The sequence below is a fragment of the Anguilla anguilla genome, chromosome 11 (genome assembly GCF_013347855.1).
Source record: "Anguilla anguilla isolate fAngAng1 chromosome 11, fAngAng1.pri, whole genome shotgun sequence".
NCBI lineage: Eukaryota > Metazoa > Chordata > Actinopteri > Anguilliformes > Anguillidae > Anguilla > Anguilla anguilla.
The window spans coordinates 6,110,685-6,130,089 of NC_049211.1; the positions used below are offsets into that span (position 1 = coordinate 6,110,685).

Below are 19,405 nucleotides of genomic sequence, written 5' to 3' on the forward strand. Positions count from 1 at the left end.
TCGCAGAACCACTGTGCCTCGCTGTACTCGAAGGGTTAGAGAGCCCTCCCAGCCTTCGCAAAACGTTCTCACAACGTTACTGGAACGTTTATCGTCACACTCGTAACAATGCCACAGAACTGCAGCGACGTTTTCGTGTTGACATTTTGCGTCCGGGCTGGGAGTGGCATAGGTTACTGAAGTGCTCGTGGGAAGCGGTAGAGGCCATTATGAAAGGCTTTCATTTTTATTCATTTTGCCTGTATAAGCTGCATTCCTGTCCATGTATTCCATTATCTAGATTTTCTTTTTTATCTTGGTTGGGATAGAGAGGGAGCTCAAAGGCTCCCGGTTCTGTGGTAGGGAGGTACTGTATGTGAGAGGGCAGGGACAACGACACGCACACACTCTAAGCCAACCGGAAAATAACCCAACGCATGGGAAAGAGGCACTCGGCTGGACAGATCGTTTTGCTAGCTATGGACATATACTGTACAATCTTTTCCGTGTTGATTGCTTTCCTATTCTTGTTTAGTGTGAACTAATTTATCATTGTGGGTGCGTGTCTTTGTGTGTGTGTGTGTGTGTGTGTGTTTCTTTGTGTGTGTGTGTGTGTGTGTGTGTTTGCGTACTTGAGATATGCTTTCTCTTTGAATTTTTTTCTATCCGTATGGGAGCAATTGTTGCGACTGATGTGCAAACTAACCAAGTTACATTTGTGAATGTGCTTTTTTCCATGTGAGGACAATTTCTTTTTATGTAGTTTTTTCCCCCCCCCCTTTGTTTTATTTACTGCAGAATGGTCATGTGCTGATGTCTGTGCCTGAGTGCGTATTACATGAGAGCTCGACAGCGTATGAAGCAGGCTGTGGTGGGCAGTGAAACAGCACCCTCTGCTGGCCGCTGCTGAACAACGCAGGTGTAGCAGAGGGGAACTGCAGTATGAATCCCATCCCACAGTAGACTCATATGGGCTGCTCTGATTGGTTGACAGCAAAGATAGTGAGTGCAGCATGTGCACAGGAAGAGAGTGAGCCTGAGGATTTGACTGACAGCTGTTGAAACCAGCCGGACTAGCGACAGACAGCTACAGACCCAAAGCGATGTTATTGTTAGCACTGTCAATAGCAGAGTGGGCTTGCTTTTTACATACAGTAAATACCCTGTTCCTGATGCTTTCCTTTCCTTATTGGTTGAAGGTGTAGTGTAGCGAAGGCGCAGGGAACGTTTTGGCTTCTGATAAACCCAGTCAAGCTGAGGTATTTCCATGTGACGTCATCCTGGCTGTCTCTGGGACTTCTCTAATGGGAGAGGCCTTGATATGGTTCAGGCACTAGTTTTGCACAGTTTGTGAAGGTACTGTTGGCATGCCAACACACGATGGACTTGTACAGTGTCATTATTGTAGTGAGTGCGCTTTCAAATGAGATTGACCGTTTGTGTCTTGGTGTGACTCATCTAGTTTACAGCAGTTACCCCTGCGCTGCTGCACAGTGCACTGTGAGTGTTTCTGTTTCTCTCAAAATGCCAATCTCAGTGTGTAATCATGTACACATTTAGAAATTTAGATAATTTATCATCCTAAATTATTGTTGGATGGTGACGTGTGACGGAAGGTAGAACTCTCCCAGAAGGGGGAGAGGGAGGTACTGTGACTGCCCCTGTGTCTGTATGTGTCTGTTTTCATCAGGGTAACCGATAAAGTTATGGGTGAAATTTGAATTGAATGGAACTTGGCTGATAAATGGTTGGTTTTCGGACGATAAATAAATTGTTCCAATTTTTTTTTTTTTTTTTGACTGCAGTGCCTGTGAGGAATGCTCATAATTGACTGCTCATTTGTGTCTGCGGCCGTGAGAAAAACTGAAAATGGAAAAGAAAATTTGTCCATTGGAAAAATTACTGAAATAGTTTAACAGAAGGTGTTAAATTGACAGCTAGTTGGAGGTTCGGGACTTGTTGAACACACTACACTGTGAGCACGTTTTTTTTTTGAGTATCTTAAATGACAGGCGTATTAGAGCCTGTATCAGAAGAATTTCTACATCTGAAAAGATATGTCGGTATGTGCGGAAAAAAAATAAGCCTATAAGCCACAGCTTTCAAAACGGAGTATTGCAGTTTTAGCAATGGTTATGAAATGGTTTCATAACATTGCGTATTTGTGATGCCAGGCCTCAGTCGAATTCCACTGTGGGTCATGCTCCAGAGAGTGTCTTAGAGCCAGGCTCAGGAGATCGAAAAATGTACCCCTGTGGGGAAAGGGAGAGGACCGCACTGAAGCTGTACCACGCTTCCCTCTCTACACCAGCCCTTTCACACTCTTACTTAATTTTACGCCACATTTCTTCTCCGACGTCTTTCCTCTCTATCCTTTCGTTAGGAGCCCAATCTACACTGGGTCTCGGATTGTCGGTGGTTTAATCGTCCAAAGGAAGAGGTGCAGAGAAACTTTGAAAGAGTACTATGAAAGCAAGTTGTCAAGATTTAATAAAACACTTTTTTTGGCATTAAACGTGAGATGAACAGTCTCAGGAATGTAGAAAGAAACGTGCCTGGATATTTTGACATTGCTGGGCAGTGGTGGAATACAGCTGTTGATTGATGGGAGTGTTACATGGTAGAGATGTGTCTATTTAACATGTTTTATCTTCATTTAACAGATGTATTATGTGCAGCCATTTCTTTTTCTATTTGAAGTGTATAAAGAAGCAAAGTGAGATGAATGTATTCTAACTTTCCTCAAACAAGCATTAAAATGCATGTTATGAAGTACTTTTTTTATATTACATTAATATGAAGATGAATATGTACATATAAAATAATGTTTGTAAATGGGGTGCAATATGAATAAATCATTCTAAATAACATTTTTTTTTTCTACTAATATTTTGTCCCAGGGACTAATTCTGTGGGGATTAATTATTCCTGAGGTGAAATCTGTACTGAATCAAGTCAAGTCAAGTCAAAGTTTATTTGTATAGCACATTTACAATAACCACAGTTGAACAAAGTGCAATGACTTACACTGGCCTTGTTGGACCCAGTTTCTCCACTCTTACTTCACCACCGTGTTGAATATAAGAAGCCCAGCCTTTTTGCCACAGAGAGTTGAAAGCAACACTAACCTACTTGTCAAAAATCCTGCATAATGACCAAAGCGTAATGCCCATAATTAACCTTGAGAGATCTTCCCCTTCAGCGCAGAACAGATGGGTATGTTCTGCATCAACTACTAAAGTAATGACCGGAACTTGACAAAGAAAGAACAGGAGTGTAAATCTGCCTAGCAACAGTCGATTCAGACCTCTCACGTTCCGATAGAATAATTGCATTCTACGGAACTGATGTCATGGCAACACGTTTTGTGTGGATATGGCCCAGAAGAAAGAAGGAGAAACGTTTACATGTGTGGGATTCAGCCTTCCATTTGAAGGTGCAGTGCCACTGGATGTGAGAATTCCATGCTACATTTTATTTCTATTTTATTTGCACCTGTGCATTCCAGTGGCCTTCTCCTGCATGTATAGGTAATTAACCAGAGGGGGAAAGTCCAGGGGTAAGAAAGTAAAAGTCCTGCCATGTGTTTCTTCTGCCCAGCTGATTTCACCAATTAGCTCTACCTCCTGGCTGAAGAATTGGAGATTGGCACAAAATACTGGGGCGGACTTTTACTTTCTGAACCAGGATTTTCCACCTCTGCATTTAACCGCAATTAAAATCCATCTCCACGCAAAGTATGCGTTCATATCCAGAGTTCTGCTGGAACCCTGTTGCTCAAATCATGGCCCTGGAGGTCCACCAACTGCTGTGTTCTCCACCCTCCCTTTACCGGCGAGTCAGGTGTGAATACAGGTGGCCAATCGGTAGCACTAACCGTTCAGTTCACACACACACACACACAGAAAAAAAAATCTGTCTAGGTTTTCAGTCTGAAATTAATCATGTATGCAGTTTGCATAGACACATCATAAACAAAATCACAGAACCTGTTTTTTAGAAACAATATATACAATAATACACTTATACTTGTAAGGCTGTAAAGCAGACATCTGTTGCAAATGTAAGCCATCGACTCAAAAGAACAACTGAATTCCCCCAGTAACACTTTGAATTTATGTGTGCAATAGAATGATATCAGCCCTCTTCTATATTCTCGTTCAGTTTAAACAGCAATGTGCATTGTTTTCTGGCAGTCTGGGCGCATGCCTTGAGGAGAAGATGCTGATCTTAAGACAGTTTGTAGTGATCCACTTTGCACGGTACATATTATTGGCCCTTGGCAAGTAACTGGCCATAATGGTGGAGAACAGTTTTACTGGTTTAATTCTCTTTGCGGCTGGCACTGTTCGAACATCGATCCCTAGCACAGGCCAACATGCGGAACAGAGAGGGAGGGAGAGGCACACCAGTGGGGGTTGCTGACACAGTAAAATGGCAGGCTTCCTGCGCAATGGTCTGAGTACGTGCCTACTTTAGAGGGATGGGATGGGGATGGACGGTGACTTTAGTCTCCTTGACGCTGCGCCAGGCTAAGTGTTGGCAGTTGGACCAACATGGGCTCGTAGAGCTGGCACTGTGCCCAAGTCCCCTCCAGCCCCTGGCTTGCCCTGCTGGCATATTGATAACCTGAATGGCACTTTTTCCAAATTCAAAATGACAACGGGCAGAGTTTGGCACAAGCCTGTTAGCCACCTAGCTTGCTGTCCTCTTCATACAGGGACAGGCTCTTGTCTGCAGAGTCCGGATCCAGTGTGAAAAGGTGTTGGGGCAGGGGCCAGGTCACATTGATCTGTGTAATTAATCTATTATATGTTTTCAGATCATTTATTTTTTCCATTGATGAAGTAGGTGTATTGCATTTCCCCACCTGTGGGAATGTTCAGCCAGTGCCCGTGGTTGTCTCTCAGGGCATTCAAGGCCTTCTCTGCAGTCCCTTGTATTGTTAAGTTATTTTCATTTAAAAAATATTTTAATTCTCATGGTAATAATTATCATTAATCTTAAAATGAACAAGGCATATGCATTTCTATTTTAATTACTATTAATCATAAACCAACAATAGGAAAATGTAAGGTATGCTTCCCCAGAAAATTCTGGTAGGTATGCTGTGGCCTCTCTTGCAGGTCGTGTTCAACAGAAGTTGTAGTGACAATAATAATCAAATTTTGTTGTTTGGTGAGTGGAAATAGAACACGGTAGGCCTATTCCGATGGTCTTGGCTGATGTCATTACAACTGGCCACTAAACAAATTAGGCTAATTCGCTCGATATTGGAGGCTATGTCAAAGTGATCGAATCTGCATTTTAATCAGGTGGCTGAGTTGTTAGATTTCCCTTTTTTAAGGAGACCATTCAATGAAAAAGAAAAGTGCTGCAAGCGGCCGACAAACTTACACAGGCAGCAAAATGCTAGGCGAGACTGGAACCAAATGGGATCGATAGAAATAGCTAACGGCTAGTCTACTGAAAAATAAGCCGTTTTGTTGGGAATGCTTGTTCAGCACAACTGACAAGTGCCTTAGCACTGGAACAGCACTGGCTACAGTTTAACCAGGGTTGCTAAAACAAACAAACAAGAAAACATTAATGCTCACTGTAGCGGTTTGTCTGAAAACTTCGAGGAACACACGAGGGGGTCTTCAACGAGATGAACACAACAGGAAGAGAGACTTCAGTCCGCTACTGGTGCACGTATGTAGGACTATGCACAGTATCTTTCTTTGTATGTATCTATATTTAACCTGTGTTGGTGATATTTCATTGCTTGTGCATGTGTGTATTAGTATAAATGATAATTGAAGGTTATGTATTCAGAAATTTATGGGGGGAAAAAACGTTAGTTCCTTCTCTTGTTTATACTTTATCTGTCATCAGTACACTCGGTGTTCACCTGAGTTTGGGGCTGTCAGCACTGTGCTCAGATTTACGCTGTTAGAGCTCCTGTCTGGATCAGTACTGAAAGGCTGTGCTGCTGACGCGATGTATAAAACGGTAGTTTAGCCGTCAAAACACAAATTATCATTTCAGGCCACCTCAATAGTTTCCGCCTACGTTTAGTGAAAACCGGTGCTTTGGAGGCTCGGTGATAGGGTGAAGCATATAGTAGCATATTTCTTGTGATTTAGTTGATTCTCGGTCACATCAGTAGTACCGTGTGTACCAGCTTTCAAATGGTAAGACAGCCTTTTCTGTCTGGTAAAAACTACAGGAAATACCGGTGCTATCAAATTTACCGTCAATCAAAAAACTGGAAGTTGATAATTCGACATGAACCCCTGATTTTGAAGAACAATTTAAAAAAAATTCAACCAGGGTAATTAAATATTATTTTTATTTTTCATCTTAATACATTTTAATAAAAATAATCTTCATTATTCAACCACTACTTCCCTGGTTTTTAATTCATTGGAAAAGAGGCATATTTTGACAGGGATCCTTAGAGGACAAAAATACACCTTTCTCCTCATCTGAATTAACTTAAACACTTTATGCAAAACAATCAAATGGTTTATCTTATATTTTAAATAGCCTTTCTCAGATAGATAGCCTAGATAATTTATTGTTCTTAGCGAGGACATTCTTTTTCACAGGTGCACTGTATGGTTATCATACCATCACATGTGAAATAATTTTATCTGTGCTTGTCAGTCTCAGTCTGTAGATACAGTATGCGGTATGCTTTCCCTGATCTTTGGACTATTATAAGGAAATGTATTTTCTCACTTGGATCACATTTTCTGTGTTCCAGAAAGGAAATAACTGCTTAATGTGGGGGTAAGTGTGAGAATATTAATTTCGTAGTTAACTGCTTAATATAACAATTGGACCTTAATATAACAGGTCCAGCTTTTTTTTCCATCCCTTTCTTTTAAAAATAATTGTATTTTCATTTGCCAGATATAAATTATTTTAAAACTTTTGGCCATCGCTTGCTTGTTACTGCAGCCAACCAAAAGCAATGCCAGAAATTATTCAGGTGTACAACAGCTGTGGAAAGACAACGGCTCACCATTATGCTAATCCACCGGCAAGCAACCAGCTAGCGATAAGCATACTGAGGTTGCTGACCTACTATTTGCTATTTAGCAAAAGATATGTTTCAGGTATGTATGTCCTAACACCAGTGAACGCTACGTAGACGGGATTCCTTTGTGTCGGTTGGTAGCTTGGATCAGATGCGCACGAAGACCGTCATATTTGTCGCCATTCATTTTTTTAATAGCTATCTCTGATAATGTCTTTTTGCAGTGCATCATGGGAAAAAAACCCTCCAGGCCTGACTTGTGCATGCCAGGCATTATTCTTGTGTTGTGTCAAATGCACACCTCATCTCTTTCCTCTGAAATGTCGATGCGCCTCCACATCTCTACAGTACATGAAAGGTACTTTATTTTGCTTGAGGAGAGTTTCCAGGAAAGAACCATCATTTGCCACTATATTTTTTTCTTTTTCATTCCATTTCTGAAGATGGAATACACGTTTACTTTTCTGCATTAAAGGCCTATCTGTCCATTACATGATGAGAATATAATTTTTTTGAGCTGGCTTTTACAGGATTTGTGTTACTAGCATTCATTCATTAATGAAATTTGACGCTTTCCTGTACTGTGTTTGACTTTATCAATAGGAGAATCAATATAAAATGGATAGGTTAGCATGCTGAGTATGTACCAAAGGTTTCATAAGAAAACACTTGTCTGTATCATTTACTGGTGTATTTTTTTTTTGGGGGGGGGGGGGGGGAGGAACCAGCCAAGCACATGCATTTTAGCACTGAGCTGATACAGTGCGATAATATCAATGTGCCTGGGGGTTGAGACGCGTGCAGATCAAATGACTGACTCGGTTAAGAGCATCTGGTTAAATGCTGAGACAAAAAATGATCAATCGGGAAAATCTCCATTGCTTTCACTCCGTAGTTCATTGGTCCCATATTAGGGTTTATGATCCATTAGCAGCTCACCAGATGGACAGAGTTCAGTGGTGCAAAATTTTACAGTTTATATGTGAGCCAGCTGCTGTCACTGAGTAGGGGAAAAAAAAATCAACCAGCCATTTAAGGGTTGAATGTGTAACATAGTAATGTTTTTTTTAGCTGATTTAATTCGTTGTAGAAAGAAAAAAAACTATGAGCACGGCAAGCATAAGAGAAGGGTTTCCTGAACAACAGCCTCTGTTCAGCTCAGGCAGTTAGCGACGCCTATAAAACATTTACTGTAGGCGAATAGAGCAATGCGATGGTATAATACGAATTAATAGAGCGCTCAGGTGTTGAAGCAGATGTCTGGGTTAATAGGTCAGCTGACACCGTGGCCCCTCCCACCCCCATACCCCCCCCCCCCCTTCCCCCCCGCCCCCAAGCAGCAATGCAGGGTATGTGCTCCAGCTCTTCCTACGCAGCATTAATATTTCACTCTTTTCTCGCTGTTGCAAATGCAGCAGTGCAGACACAAATCGGGAGATCTAGAGAGGGGGTGGGATTAGGGGGGTGTGGTTGTGGGGGATGGGGGATGGGTAAGGATGAATGTGGGGGGGGGGGGGGGGGGGGGTGGTGGAAGAGAAGAAAAAGGGAGAAAAAAAAACCTGAATGCAGGGCACAGAAAGCAGAGCAGAGACTTTATCCTTTAATAATGCAGCATCATTATTCATGGCTTGTAGAGTGGTGTGAGTATCAGGCTCTGTGGCATTGGAATGTAGCTCTGACATTATGTGGAGATGTGTGCTGGCCACAGCTTGCTGCTGTTTGCCATTATATCACGGAACAGAGCTTTCAGCACTTGCCCTGGTAATGTTCCCTTTATAGAGACAGCGTTGGTACAGGCTCTCTAGACCAAGCAGCGCCTTTTTCTCCTGTGTCATGTAAGGCCGTGACCAGCTGCTCCTGGAAAGCAGGTGTTTATCCCTACGGGCCCCCGATGCTGAGGAGGTATTGCTGTTGGAACAGGAGCCAGTTTTCAGGCTCGAACCCGTCTTCTGTACTGGTGACCACGTCCTGGAATCTTACTGCAACTCCTGCCTCATAGGCACATATATTGTCAATTAAGGGACACATACACATAGAGACCAGCGCATACGTTGTATGTATGTATGCGCAGATATGCATACACACCAGTGGATAAAACCAGTGGATCCAGGAAGAACTTCAGGGCTAGTGGCCCATAAGTCACTGCTGCCTCACACTCCCAAGCTTACACTCTCTGCAGTGGGCGCTGGACTGTGTGTGTGTGTGTGTGTGTTTGCATAAGTATGTGTTTTCAGTGAAGGAGCGGGAGGAAAATTAGGCAGGGAATATACTAGAGAACACGGGCGTGTTAGTGTATTTATTGCCATATGCAAATGCATGGATAAGAGAGTGAGAATGAGAGGAGGGAAACTTGTGAAATCCAGCTTCCCATCTCTTAGGTGAAATACGGTAGTCCACTCCGGTCTTGGCTCTCCTTGTGGAGCAGGGCTGCAACAGAGGGATGCGGAGAAGGAGAGAAGAGAGGAGAGGAGAGCGATAGCTCGCTGCCGATCTGATCCTGCTCTCTTTCCACTCCCTGCCCCGTGTGCAGTGGAAGAGGTAGCTCATCTTTTTCTTTTCAGTCTTCCTCTCCTTTTACTGGAAATTCAGAACGACAGAAAAACAGTGATAAGGAATAACATTTCTCTACGGCATTTAAATCGGTTTGTGAAAGTAATCTTTTAAGCGGAAGGCATACTCTGTGTGATTCAATGTGTGTGTGTGTGTGTGTGTGTGTGTTTGTGTGATGGGTGTGTGTATGTGCTTGTGTGTGTGTTTGTGAATGGTGTGTGTATGGTGTGTGTGTTTGTGAATGGTATGTGTGTGTTTGTGAATGGTGTGTGTATGTATGGTGTGTGTGTGTGTGTGTGTGTGTGTGTGTGTGTGTGTTTGTGAATGGTGTGTATGGTGTGTGTGTTTGTGAATGGTGTGTGTATGAATGGTGTGTGTGTGTGTTTGTGAATGGTGTGTGTATGTGTGTATGTATACATACTTCTACATATTCCCTGTACATATTTTGTAAAGAGTGTAGGTGCGTTCCTCCCTTTGCTCTTTGCCGCGGGTCCAGGCCGTTGGCCGGGAGGCAGAGCCGGGCTATGCTGAGGAACCGGAGCTCTGAGCTGCTGATGGCGGACAGGGAGGTTCTGCTGGACCTGGACTACGCCGGGGAGCAGCACACGGCCGACTGCTACGGCAGCCTGCAGAACGGCGGGTTCATCCCGCCGCGATTCGTGAGTCTGCACCCGCCCCGCCGCTCCCCGGTCTCCGCTTGTCTGCGCCCGCAATCGCAGCGACCGGTCGCGTTTACCGTCTGCGGGCCAGTTTTTTGTTAAATGGAGTGTGTCCACTGCTGCCACTGTTCAGTGGTATAAACATGCGTGTGTGTCTGTAATTTGTGGTATAGGACTAGATGCAGTCTTTTGTCTGTGAAACGCACACACGTAAGTCACTTTGTTCGAAAGTGTCTACTAATTGAGTTAATTGTCAGTTATGTCTATATTATTGTGTGTTTGATATTATGATGCTTTTTAATGCTGTGAAGTTCTGTTTATATACGCAAAGGCCATGTGAATCTTACATGTTAAACGCCTAGGATTCATTCTCAATCAACTGGCCTTCTCTTTTCCAAACACCAAGCATTCTGCATCATCAAATGCCATTACTGTTGAATTTCCATTGGAGGTTCCAACACTTTATCGTCACAACCAAGTTTTGATTTTAGCTTTATTGGTTAACTTAGCTGTTCTTCCATTTAAATTTGTCCGTGTAATGCAGTTTATTTTTAGTTCACCCGTGAATGCACTACACTGCGCTTTCCACGTGTCTGTTCTGTGTGTCGGAGGGCTTAAAATCTGCCGGAGTGATTGATGACATATCAATACATTTTAATAGGCTGTTAGAAATTCTCAGTCGTGTTTGAAGATCATCCATCACACTTTCAGCTTGCCGCTGCTACTGCTGGCGATGATGACGAGGAGGAAGGTGATGACCCCATCTACGTCCACTGCGATAAGGGGGGTCGTCAGCCTTCGCGTCCCAAAGGGAACTGCTTCAGAGATGGGAAAACCAAAATAGGTGACAATTTAGCAAAATAACTTCAATAAAAAAATAATGGGGTGAAAAATAGTAACACATAATATGATCAGGAGCTTGAATAACAGCATTCCCATGTGAAAAAATTGCGTACTCAGCATACTTATAGCATAATTATTTAAACTTTCAAGTATTCTTCAGGTATACTTCAGCATACTATTTTTTACGTGGGTTTGAATGAGTAATGCATGTTATTGAAGACTCATAATTATTATAATGAAATTGTTGTACTGACCTTCTCATCCAAGCTAATGATTATGAGAACTAATGGGTATGATGAGTGTTAGGCAGGAAGGAAGCGGGACGCTGGACGTGAGCCGTTACAGAGCTGTCCTCGTCCTTTTTTGGCAGACTTTGTGCTGGTGTGGGAGGTGCGGTCTCGCAGGAAGCGGCGGTCCCGGGCGCGAGGGCGGGCCGACGGGGCGGAGCAGGGCGAGGGCGCCCCCGAGGAGGCCAGCCGGTCCGAGCGGCGGAAGGCTCAGCAGGCGCGATGGCGGGACAAGTTCATCCAAAACCTGCAGACGGCCGGGCTGCTCCTGGAGAAGGTCAGGCGGTAGCCGCGCGCGCACGCTAACCCTTATCACGGCGTATGAAGACTTGGCGTTGTCATGCGCGTTTAATTCCTTCTTGATTTATGTTTTTGGGGCATGCCGTGTTCCTTTGGGGGCTGTGACTTCTTTCCCCTCCGTCGCTAGGAGGAGACTGTGAGCGTGAAGAAAACCATCCATTATATGAAGCTTAGCGCTCCCTGGGATGTGCTGGTCTACTACGCTGAGGAGCTGGCTCTTAGAGCACCCCTACAGGTCAGAGCTGGTACTGCACATGAAGATGAATGAGAGGCAGACACCAGGAAAATGAAGCTAAACGGTTTGGTGTATTAGATCACTGGTTCTCAAACCTCACCTCGGATTCCCCCAGCCGGATCCAGGAGTTTGATCAATTCCATCTCCAACACACCTGAAGGGCTTGATTAGCTGTTATCAGGTGGGCTTGAGCTGGAACCCACCAAACACCTGGATTCGGCTGGGGGTACCCAAGGAGGGGCTTGGGAACCACTGTATTACAGAGAATCTCAGGAGTCAGCCATTTTGCTATACTTTCCTTGCATCCTTTTCAGAAGAACAATCGGTGCAACAGAAGGCAGATTTATCTGTTTACGGCAGTCGTGCCTGGAGCAGGTGCGAGCAAGTTAACGAGATGGAGTCAAGCCACAGCTGTAGACCGATTTATACCAGTGGAATTTCAAGACTTTCCGTAATCTTTTATGTACAGCTGTTTCTGTTTTTTAAATATGCTTTCTTCCCTGCGGGGTCTAATTGGTGCTGTTGGCTCGTAATTTAATTTGATTGTGTACTCCCTGTCTCGTAGGCTCAACCTAATCCAGACATCAACACGTCAGATCAGGTCCTTCGGAAGCTCTGCATCCCGAACGTCATGGCGCAGTCCGTACCAAACAAGCCGGTGGACTACTACACCTGTGCCTTCCGCAAATCCAAGATGGAGAAGTGAGTCCGGCCTTCTCGCGCGTGCGTGCGGTCCACACGCGCTACAGGGGATGAGAGCATTAGCAGATTTATTTCCAGTTACGTTTATTCACTGGGCAGATATAACTTCCAGGGCCAAGACCAAGTGAAAATAACCAGGGAAACAACAAGCACTAGAACAGAATAGACAGCGACAATATTTAGTGTTAAGCTGATCAAACTCAGGCACTAAACAAGTGAAATGCACTATTACGTGAACAAATTCTTGACGTAGTACTCTCAAGATTAATCAATATTACAAGAAAAAGTGAAGAAGCTTAAATTAAATGATGCTATAAAGTTATATGCTTCTAACTCTACTGTGCTACATTATTTATACGGTGTATATTTGTTTATCTGTGCAGGTTCCTGGGCTCTGAGGACCATGAAAACTACTTTACTAACACACAGCGTCATCGCGTTGTGAGTAACACACACCACACACACACAGCACACCACACGCACACACACACTCACCACACACACACCCACACACACACACACTCACACACCACACAAGCCACTCACACACACACACACACACACACACACCACACACGCCACTCACACACACACACACACACACACTCAAGGCTTGCTGTTGCTGTGTAACATTAGCGTTGTCTTTGCCGTCGGCAGGTGTACGAGATCCTGTCGCGCACGTCGTACGGCAAGCGGAAGCGGGCCGAAGTGGGCGTGGCCAGGCTGCTGAACGAAGGCGTGTTCACGGCGGTGTTCCCGCTCCACGAGGTCAGAGACACGCCCCCCCTGCCCCCCCCCCACCGCGCTGACTCTCGCACGCGCTCAGTGCAGCGGCAGAGTTCTAAACCGCCGACTCGGGTTTTCTGACCCTGTTCTCAGGGCCCCTTCGCGATCAAGGACAACGAGATCCCGCCGGACCAGCTGAACCAGCGGCAGGTCCTGTTCCATTACTGGGCCCGCTGGTCCCGCTGGTACAAGTACCAGCCCCTGGACCACATCCGCGAGTACTTCGGCGAAAAGATCGCCATTTACTTCGCCTGGCTGGGTAAGCAGGCCGCCAGAGTGATGCTCTGGTGAAGGCGGTAATGCCGAAACGCATCAGTGTTGTTCTAATGCGTGCCTAGTAATAAACAGTCAAAAGTAAGGAATCTGTATTTTGTTTTCATTATTTTTGGATGTGCTACCTCACTCATGTTTGTGAGTTGTTTGATCAGTTGATGTATATTTGGGCTCAACACTCCTCTTCATTTTTGCTGGTTGATGCGCACTTTTTCCTATCTCCAATAAGCAGGTCATCTCTTTGTTTGTCAGTGGTCAAGAAGAGAATAATCACAATGAAATGTGAGGCATAACACATAATTAAATTATATTATTATAGCATAATTTTATATATATTTCTAAGAAATAAATAAAAAACGCTCTTGTGAGGTGCAAACTAGGATGCTCTGAATTCTATAGTTCATGTTCTGTGACTACTGGGATGTTTTATTTTGGACTTGTTGGCCGTGGCCAATGTGTCTGCGTGTGTCTGATTCCGTCTCTCTCTCTCTCTCTCTCTGTCTCTCTCTCTCTCTCTCTCTCGCTGCAAACCCGCAGGATTCTACACCGCTTGGCTCCTCCCCGCTGCAGTGGTCGGAACTTTTGTGTTTGTGTCAGGAATCATGACGATGGGGAGCAACACTCCTGCGTGAGTCACCACCTCCACCCCCCTACCCCCTTCCCCCGCCCCCCCATTCTCTGTGTAATTCCCATTATCTGTCTTAACACCCCCCCCCCCACTCCCCCCCCCCCCCCTCCCCTGCCGTGGGCGGATCTATTACGTTTATCGCCGTTAGCGGGCCTGTTTTACCTGTGGCACTCTGTGTCCCTTCCACACTGCGGGAAGGCGGTCCGTCCTCTCCCGCTTTGCCTCCTGTCCGTTGCCATGGAAACTGCCAGGCCGGCCCTCCCTGGGGGAACCTTTGGCGAAGGGTTGGGGGTGTTTGCTGCGAATTTATCGCGGAACAGACAGAGAGAGAGAGAGAGAGAGATAAGAAGATAAAATAACAGAAGTAGGTGGATTGAAACAATTAGGTCCATATGCAAATGGAAATGGCTACTCATTAATAGTTCAATTAATGCTATAGCACTGTGTGAGGATACTTTAGTGGCTGTAAGTATGCTAAAGCTGCATGTCTCTTACCTGTTGCTAGATACATAAAAAAACTGCTGTGCAAGCACACGTAATTGTGTGTGTGTGTGCGTGAGTGAGTGTGAGTGTGAGTGTGAGTGTGAGTGTGAGTGTGAGTGTGAGTGTGAGTGTGAGTGTGTGTGTGTGTGTGTGAATGTGTGTGTGTGTGTGTGTGTGTGTGAATGTGTGTGTGTGTGTATGTGTGTGTATGTGTCTGTGTCTGTGTCTGTATGTGAATGTGTGTGTGTGTGTGTGGGTCATTATACCCAAAGGATGTTATCAGAGGGTGTGTTCATTTTCGCACTCCATCAATTCACCCTCTGGAAAATAAATGGCTTGTAAAGTAGACCAGGCAGCAGGTTAATTATGATCTTTTCTTCGTATCCTCTTCCCTTCGCTCTCGCGTATACTTTCTCATCACTCACTACCTCTCCTCCCTGAATTTATCTGCATTATGCTTCTCTTTGTCTTCACCTGTCTGCCTGTCTGTCTGTGTGGTGTCTTCACCTGTCTGTCTGTGTGACCTCTTTACCTGTCTGTCTGCCTGTCTGTCTGTCTATATGGCCTCTTCACCTGTCTGTCTGTGTGGCCTCTTCACCTGCCTGTCTGTCTGTGTGATCTCTTCACCTGTCTGTCTGTCTGTCTATATGGCCTCTTCACCTGTCTGTCTGTGTGGCCTCTTCACCTGCCTGTCTGTCTGTGTGATCTCTTCACCTGTCTGTCTGTCTGTGTGGCCTCTTCACCTGCCTGTCTGTCTGTGTGACCTCTTCACCTGTCTGTCTGCCTGTCTGTCTGTCTATATGGCCTCTTCACCTGTCTGTCTGTGTGACCTCTTCACCTGCCTGTCTGCTTGTCTGTCTGTCTGTGTGACCTCTTCACCTGTCTGTCTGTCTGTCTATATGGCCTCTTCACCTGTCTGTCTGTGTGGCCTCTTCACCTGCCTGTCTGTCTGTGTGATCTCTTCACCTGTCTGTCTGTCTGTGTGGCCTCTTCACCTGCCTGTCTGTCTGTGTGACCTCTTCACCTGTCTGTCTGCCTGTCTGTCTGTCTATATGGCCTCTTCACCTGTCTGTCTGTGTGACCTCTTCACCTGCCTGTCTGCTTGTCTGTCTGTCTGTGTGACCTCTTCACCTGTCTGTCTGTCTGTGTGGCCTCTTCACCTGCCTGTCTGTCTGTGTGACCTCTTCACCTGTCTGTCTGTCTGTATGGCCTCTTCACCTGTCTGTCTGTGTGACCTCTTCAACTGTCTGCCTGTCTGTCTGTCTGTGTGACCTCTTCACCTGTCTGTCTGTTTGTCTGTATGGCCTCTTCACCTGTCTGTCTGTGTGACCTCTTCACCTGTCTGTCTGTTTGTCTGTATGGCCTCTTCACCTGTCTGTCTGTATGGCCTCTTCACCTGTCTGTCTGTCTTCTCCCGGCACCTCTGTCTTGGTCTCGGCCCAATCCCGTTTTTTTCCGTCGTGTTTATGCCCCGTCGCAGGAAGGACATCTGCACCAGCGGCGGGCACTACCTCATGTGCCCACTCTGTAACACCTGCAGCGTGTGGAACATCTCCGACATCTGCCCCATGGCAAAGGTACGCTGGGCCCTGTGGGCCTTTCAACCCTTTAGAGGTGTGAGGTCACAAACGTGTGTTTAGAATGTTCTTATCTGAACATTCCAATGCTGATGTAACAATCACTACTGGTAACTGAAAACAGCAGAGTTCTAGAACACTAAGTCCTATATTAATGAGAAGGTAGAAGGGTCCAATGTTAAAGAGAAGGTAGTGGAGTCCTACATTAACTAGAAGGTAGAGTCCTATATTTCTTTCTCTCTTCACTCTCCATTTCTCCCCTCTCCGCGTCCCTGCGTCCCTGCGTGCAGCTGGGGTACCTGTTTGACCACCCCGGCACGGTCTTCTTCAGCGTCTTCATGTCCTTCTGGGCCGTGACCTTCCTGGAGTACTGGAAGCGCAAGAACGCCACGCTGGCGCACCACTGGGACTGCATGGACTTCCACGAGGAAGAGGTTCGGACCCTGCATGGGCATGGGAACGCTGAGGAAGAGGTTCAGAGCCTGCGTGGGCATGGGAATGCTGAGGAAGAGGTTCAGAGCCTGCATGGGCATGGGAATGCTGAGGAAGAGGTTCAGAGCCTGCATGGGCATGGGAAGACTGAGGGAGAGGGTTAGAGGAAGAGGAAGAGCTTCAGACCCTGCATGAGCATGGGAACCCTGAGGGAGAGGTTCAGACCCCTGCATGGGCATGGGAATGCTTGGTTCTCTTCTGACACACACACACCCCAGTTAGGATCCCCCCCAGTCAGAGAGAGGTATAGAGGCCCTGGAGCAAACAGGTGATCACATCACCAGGACCTCAGTTAGAAATCAGAGCTAACGTCTCTGCTGTCTCTCAGGGACTGGAGCTCTCCTGTATTTTCACTGCCCTGTTTGCAATTTTTCCCTTTTGAAGTCAGGTTTGAATAGCTTTTTATCTTTGATGAAATATGTATGGATTGCAGTAAAACATATTATTTTATCATTACTGTTATTTTCTATGTTTGTTTATGCTCAATTACTTTTTACTTGTGGCTCTATTTTTTGTGAATCATTGGTCATCAGGCAGTTGTTGTGCAGGAGGAGTGCATTTAGAGTTCATGGAGTGTTTATGCAAATTTAACGTGATAAGTTGATAGTATTGGATTATTTGAACATGCATCAAAGCTTTCATGTGAAAGTAATGAATCCTCATCCCTGTATGTTTTATTAATGTAAAAAGAGGCAGAAACACCACGTGGCACATGCAGCTGAGTGCAGATATGAACGTTAAAGTGAATATCTTTAAAACGTGACCGTCTTTTCCCTCTTCGCCCCCCCTCGTCCCTTTCAGGAGCGGCCGCGCCCGGAGTTCGCCGCCATGGCCCCGGCCATGGAGCACAACCCGGTGACGGGGGTGAAGGAGCCCTACTTTCCCAAAAAGGACCGGATGTCTCGCATGCTGACCGGCTCCATGGTCATCGTGATAATGGTGAGACTGACGCGAAGAGGCGCTCGGGTCGATAACTGGCAGAACCCGATGTTTGTGTTACTCACGGGCGTAACACTTTGTGACAATTGGTAGTGGAATTCTGTACACTTTATCAGGAAGCTTGTTAGCAAATATGCAGTCTGTTAGTAATGTTAGTAATGTGTTAACGGTACATTCTGTTAATAATGCAGCATTTTGTGACAAATATTTACATCAAATTTGCATTTAAACAGACTCGGTTATCAAAGGGACAGGCTTGAATGAGTACATTTGAAGCATCTGAATGTTTTGTGTTAAAGAGAAAAGGCTTTGTAGTAAAGGTTTGCCAGTACCCGATGCTGTTGTAGCTAGTGCTGTGATGTAGTCTACCTTCCTCCCCCAAACCCTGTTCTCATTGGCTCTCCACTCTCTGCTCCTCCCAGCTGTGCGTGGTGATGATCTTCCTGGTGACGGTCATCATGTACCGCGGAATCGTCAGCGTCATGATGTTCCACACCGGGAGCTCCATGCTACGCACTCAGGTACGTCTCACTCTGTCACAAAACACCTGCCTGTAACCTCAGGTCTGAGCCAGCTGTAGGATTTTGGTGGCCCTAAACAACAAGGTTTTTGGGTGGGGGGTGACAGATGCAATCATAGGCCACAGGAGGCGATCACTGGAGACACGTAAATAGCTACACTGTACAATGAAAACGCATAATTAACTACACTGTACAAACATTTCATTTTTTTACTTGAATTGTGTGGCCCAGAGATGGTTGTAGCCCTAAACGGCTGCATAGGCTGTTTATACCAGCGGCCGGGTCTGTCTCCGAGCCGGACCCTTCCAGTTTATCGTCGGTACATTGTCCCTGTTCCATTCCTTTAATGGACCTGACTGGCTGCCTCCCAACTGTCGACCTCAGCCCCTGCCTGTTGCTGACCACTGGCTGCTCTGCTGACTCTCTCTCCTCTTCCCTCTCCCTCTCTTCCTTCTTTCTTTCCCCTCTCTCCCCTCTTTCCTCTCTTTCCTCTCCCCCTCTCCTGCTCTCCCCTCTTCCCTCTCTTCCCTCTCTCCCCTCTCTCCACCCTCTCCCCGGTTTTTGGGGGGTGTTCCTCAGGCGGGGAACATCGCCAACATCTCCAGCAGCATGGTGAACCTGGCACTCATCCTCCTCATGGGGCAGGTGTACACCGCGCTGGCCGAGCGGCTCACCAAGTGGGGTAAGCCCGGGGGGTCCCCCCCCACCGCCGGTGTGCCCGGATTTGTGTTTACCACAAAATGGACAAAATGGAGGTCTTGGGTTCCGTCGAGCATAAAGCGTGTACACGTACATTAGTGTGCAAGGTTCAGTCATTAAATGAACGCAGTTTTCTGCTGTGCATGCAATATTTTCACGGTGTTGAAACAGATTTTTCTAAATGATCCATTCTCCAGGAACCCAAGTCCTAAATGACTCTAGATTCTAGATTAAGTTGAATGTAAAATGAAGGCTGTTGTTCTTTAATAACAGAAAGTAATGCTGTTATTCTTCTTGGTAACTTTATGAAATGTAAAAAAATATATATTTTTTTAGCTAAACAGACTGTTGTATGCCTTTTGGAAGCAGGTGTTATAAGCTGTGCTTTAGAGCAGGTAGGGAGGGCTTTTGTGCGCTACTGCGGT

At 45.7% G+C, this 19,405-nt stretch overlaps 1 protein-coding gene across 1 annotated transcript in view; it reads left to right on the forward strand.

Annotated features, from left to right (window-relative positions):
- Positions 1-5,448: 5,448 nt before the first annotated feature.
- The window catches only part of ano11 (anoctamin 11), a 29,176-nt gene continuing 15,219 nt past the window's right edge, over positions 5,449-19,405 (forward strand). Inside the window, exons 1-16 of the mRNA XM_035380989.1 lie at positions 5,449-5,673; positions 9,385-9,544; positions 10,010-10,215; positions 10,927-11,059; positions 11,429-11,622; positions 11,773-11,880; positions 12,446-12,582; positions 12,966-13,023; positions 13,240-13,350; positions 13,462-13,627; positions 14,179-14,269; positions 16,233-16,329; positions 16,620-16,763; positions 17,623-17,760; positions 18,183-18,281; positions 18,861-18,963. Of these exons, the coding sequence (XP_035236880.1) occupies positions 10,081-10,215; positions 10,927-11,059; positions 11,429-11,622; positions 11,773-11,880; positions 12,446-12,582; positions 12,966-13,023; positions 13,240-13,350; positions 13,462-13,627; positions 14,179-14,269; positions 16,233-16,329; positions 16,620-16,763; positions 17,623-17,760; positions 18,183-18,281; positions 18,861-18,963 (1,714 nt within the window). The 5' untranslated portion in view covers positions 5,449-5,673; positions 9,385-9,544; positions 10,010-10,080. The remainder of the gene's footprint in view (positions 5,674-9,384; positions 9,545-10,009; positions 10,216-10,926; positions 11,060-11,428; positions 11,623-11,772; positions 11,881-12,445; positions 12,583-12,965; positions 13,024-13,239; positions 13,351-13,461; positions 13,628-14,178; positions 14,270-16,232; positions 16,330-16,619; positions 16,764-17,622; positions 17,761-18,182; positions 18,282-18,860; positions 18,964-19,405) is intronic.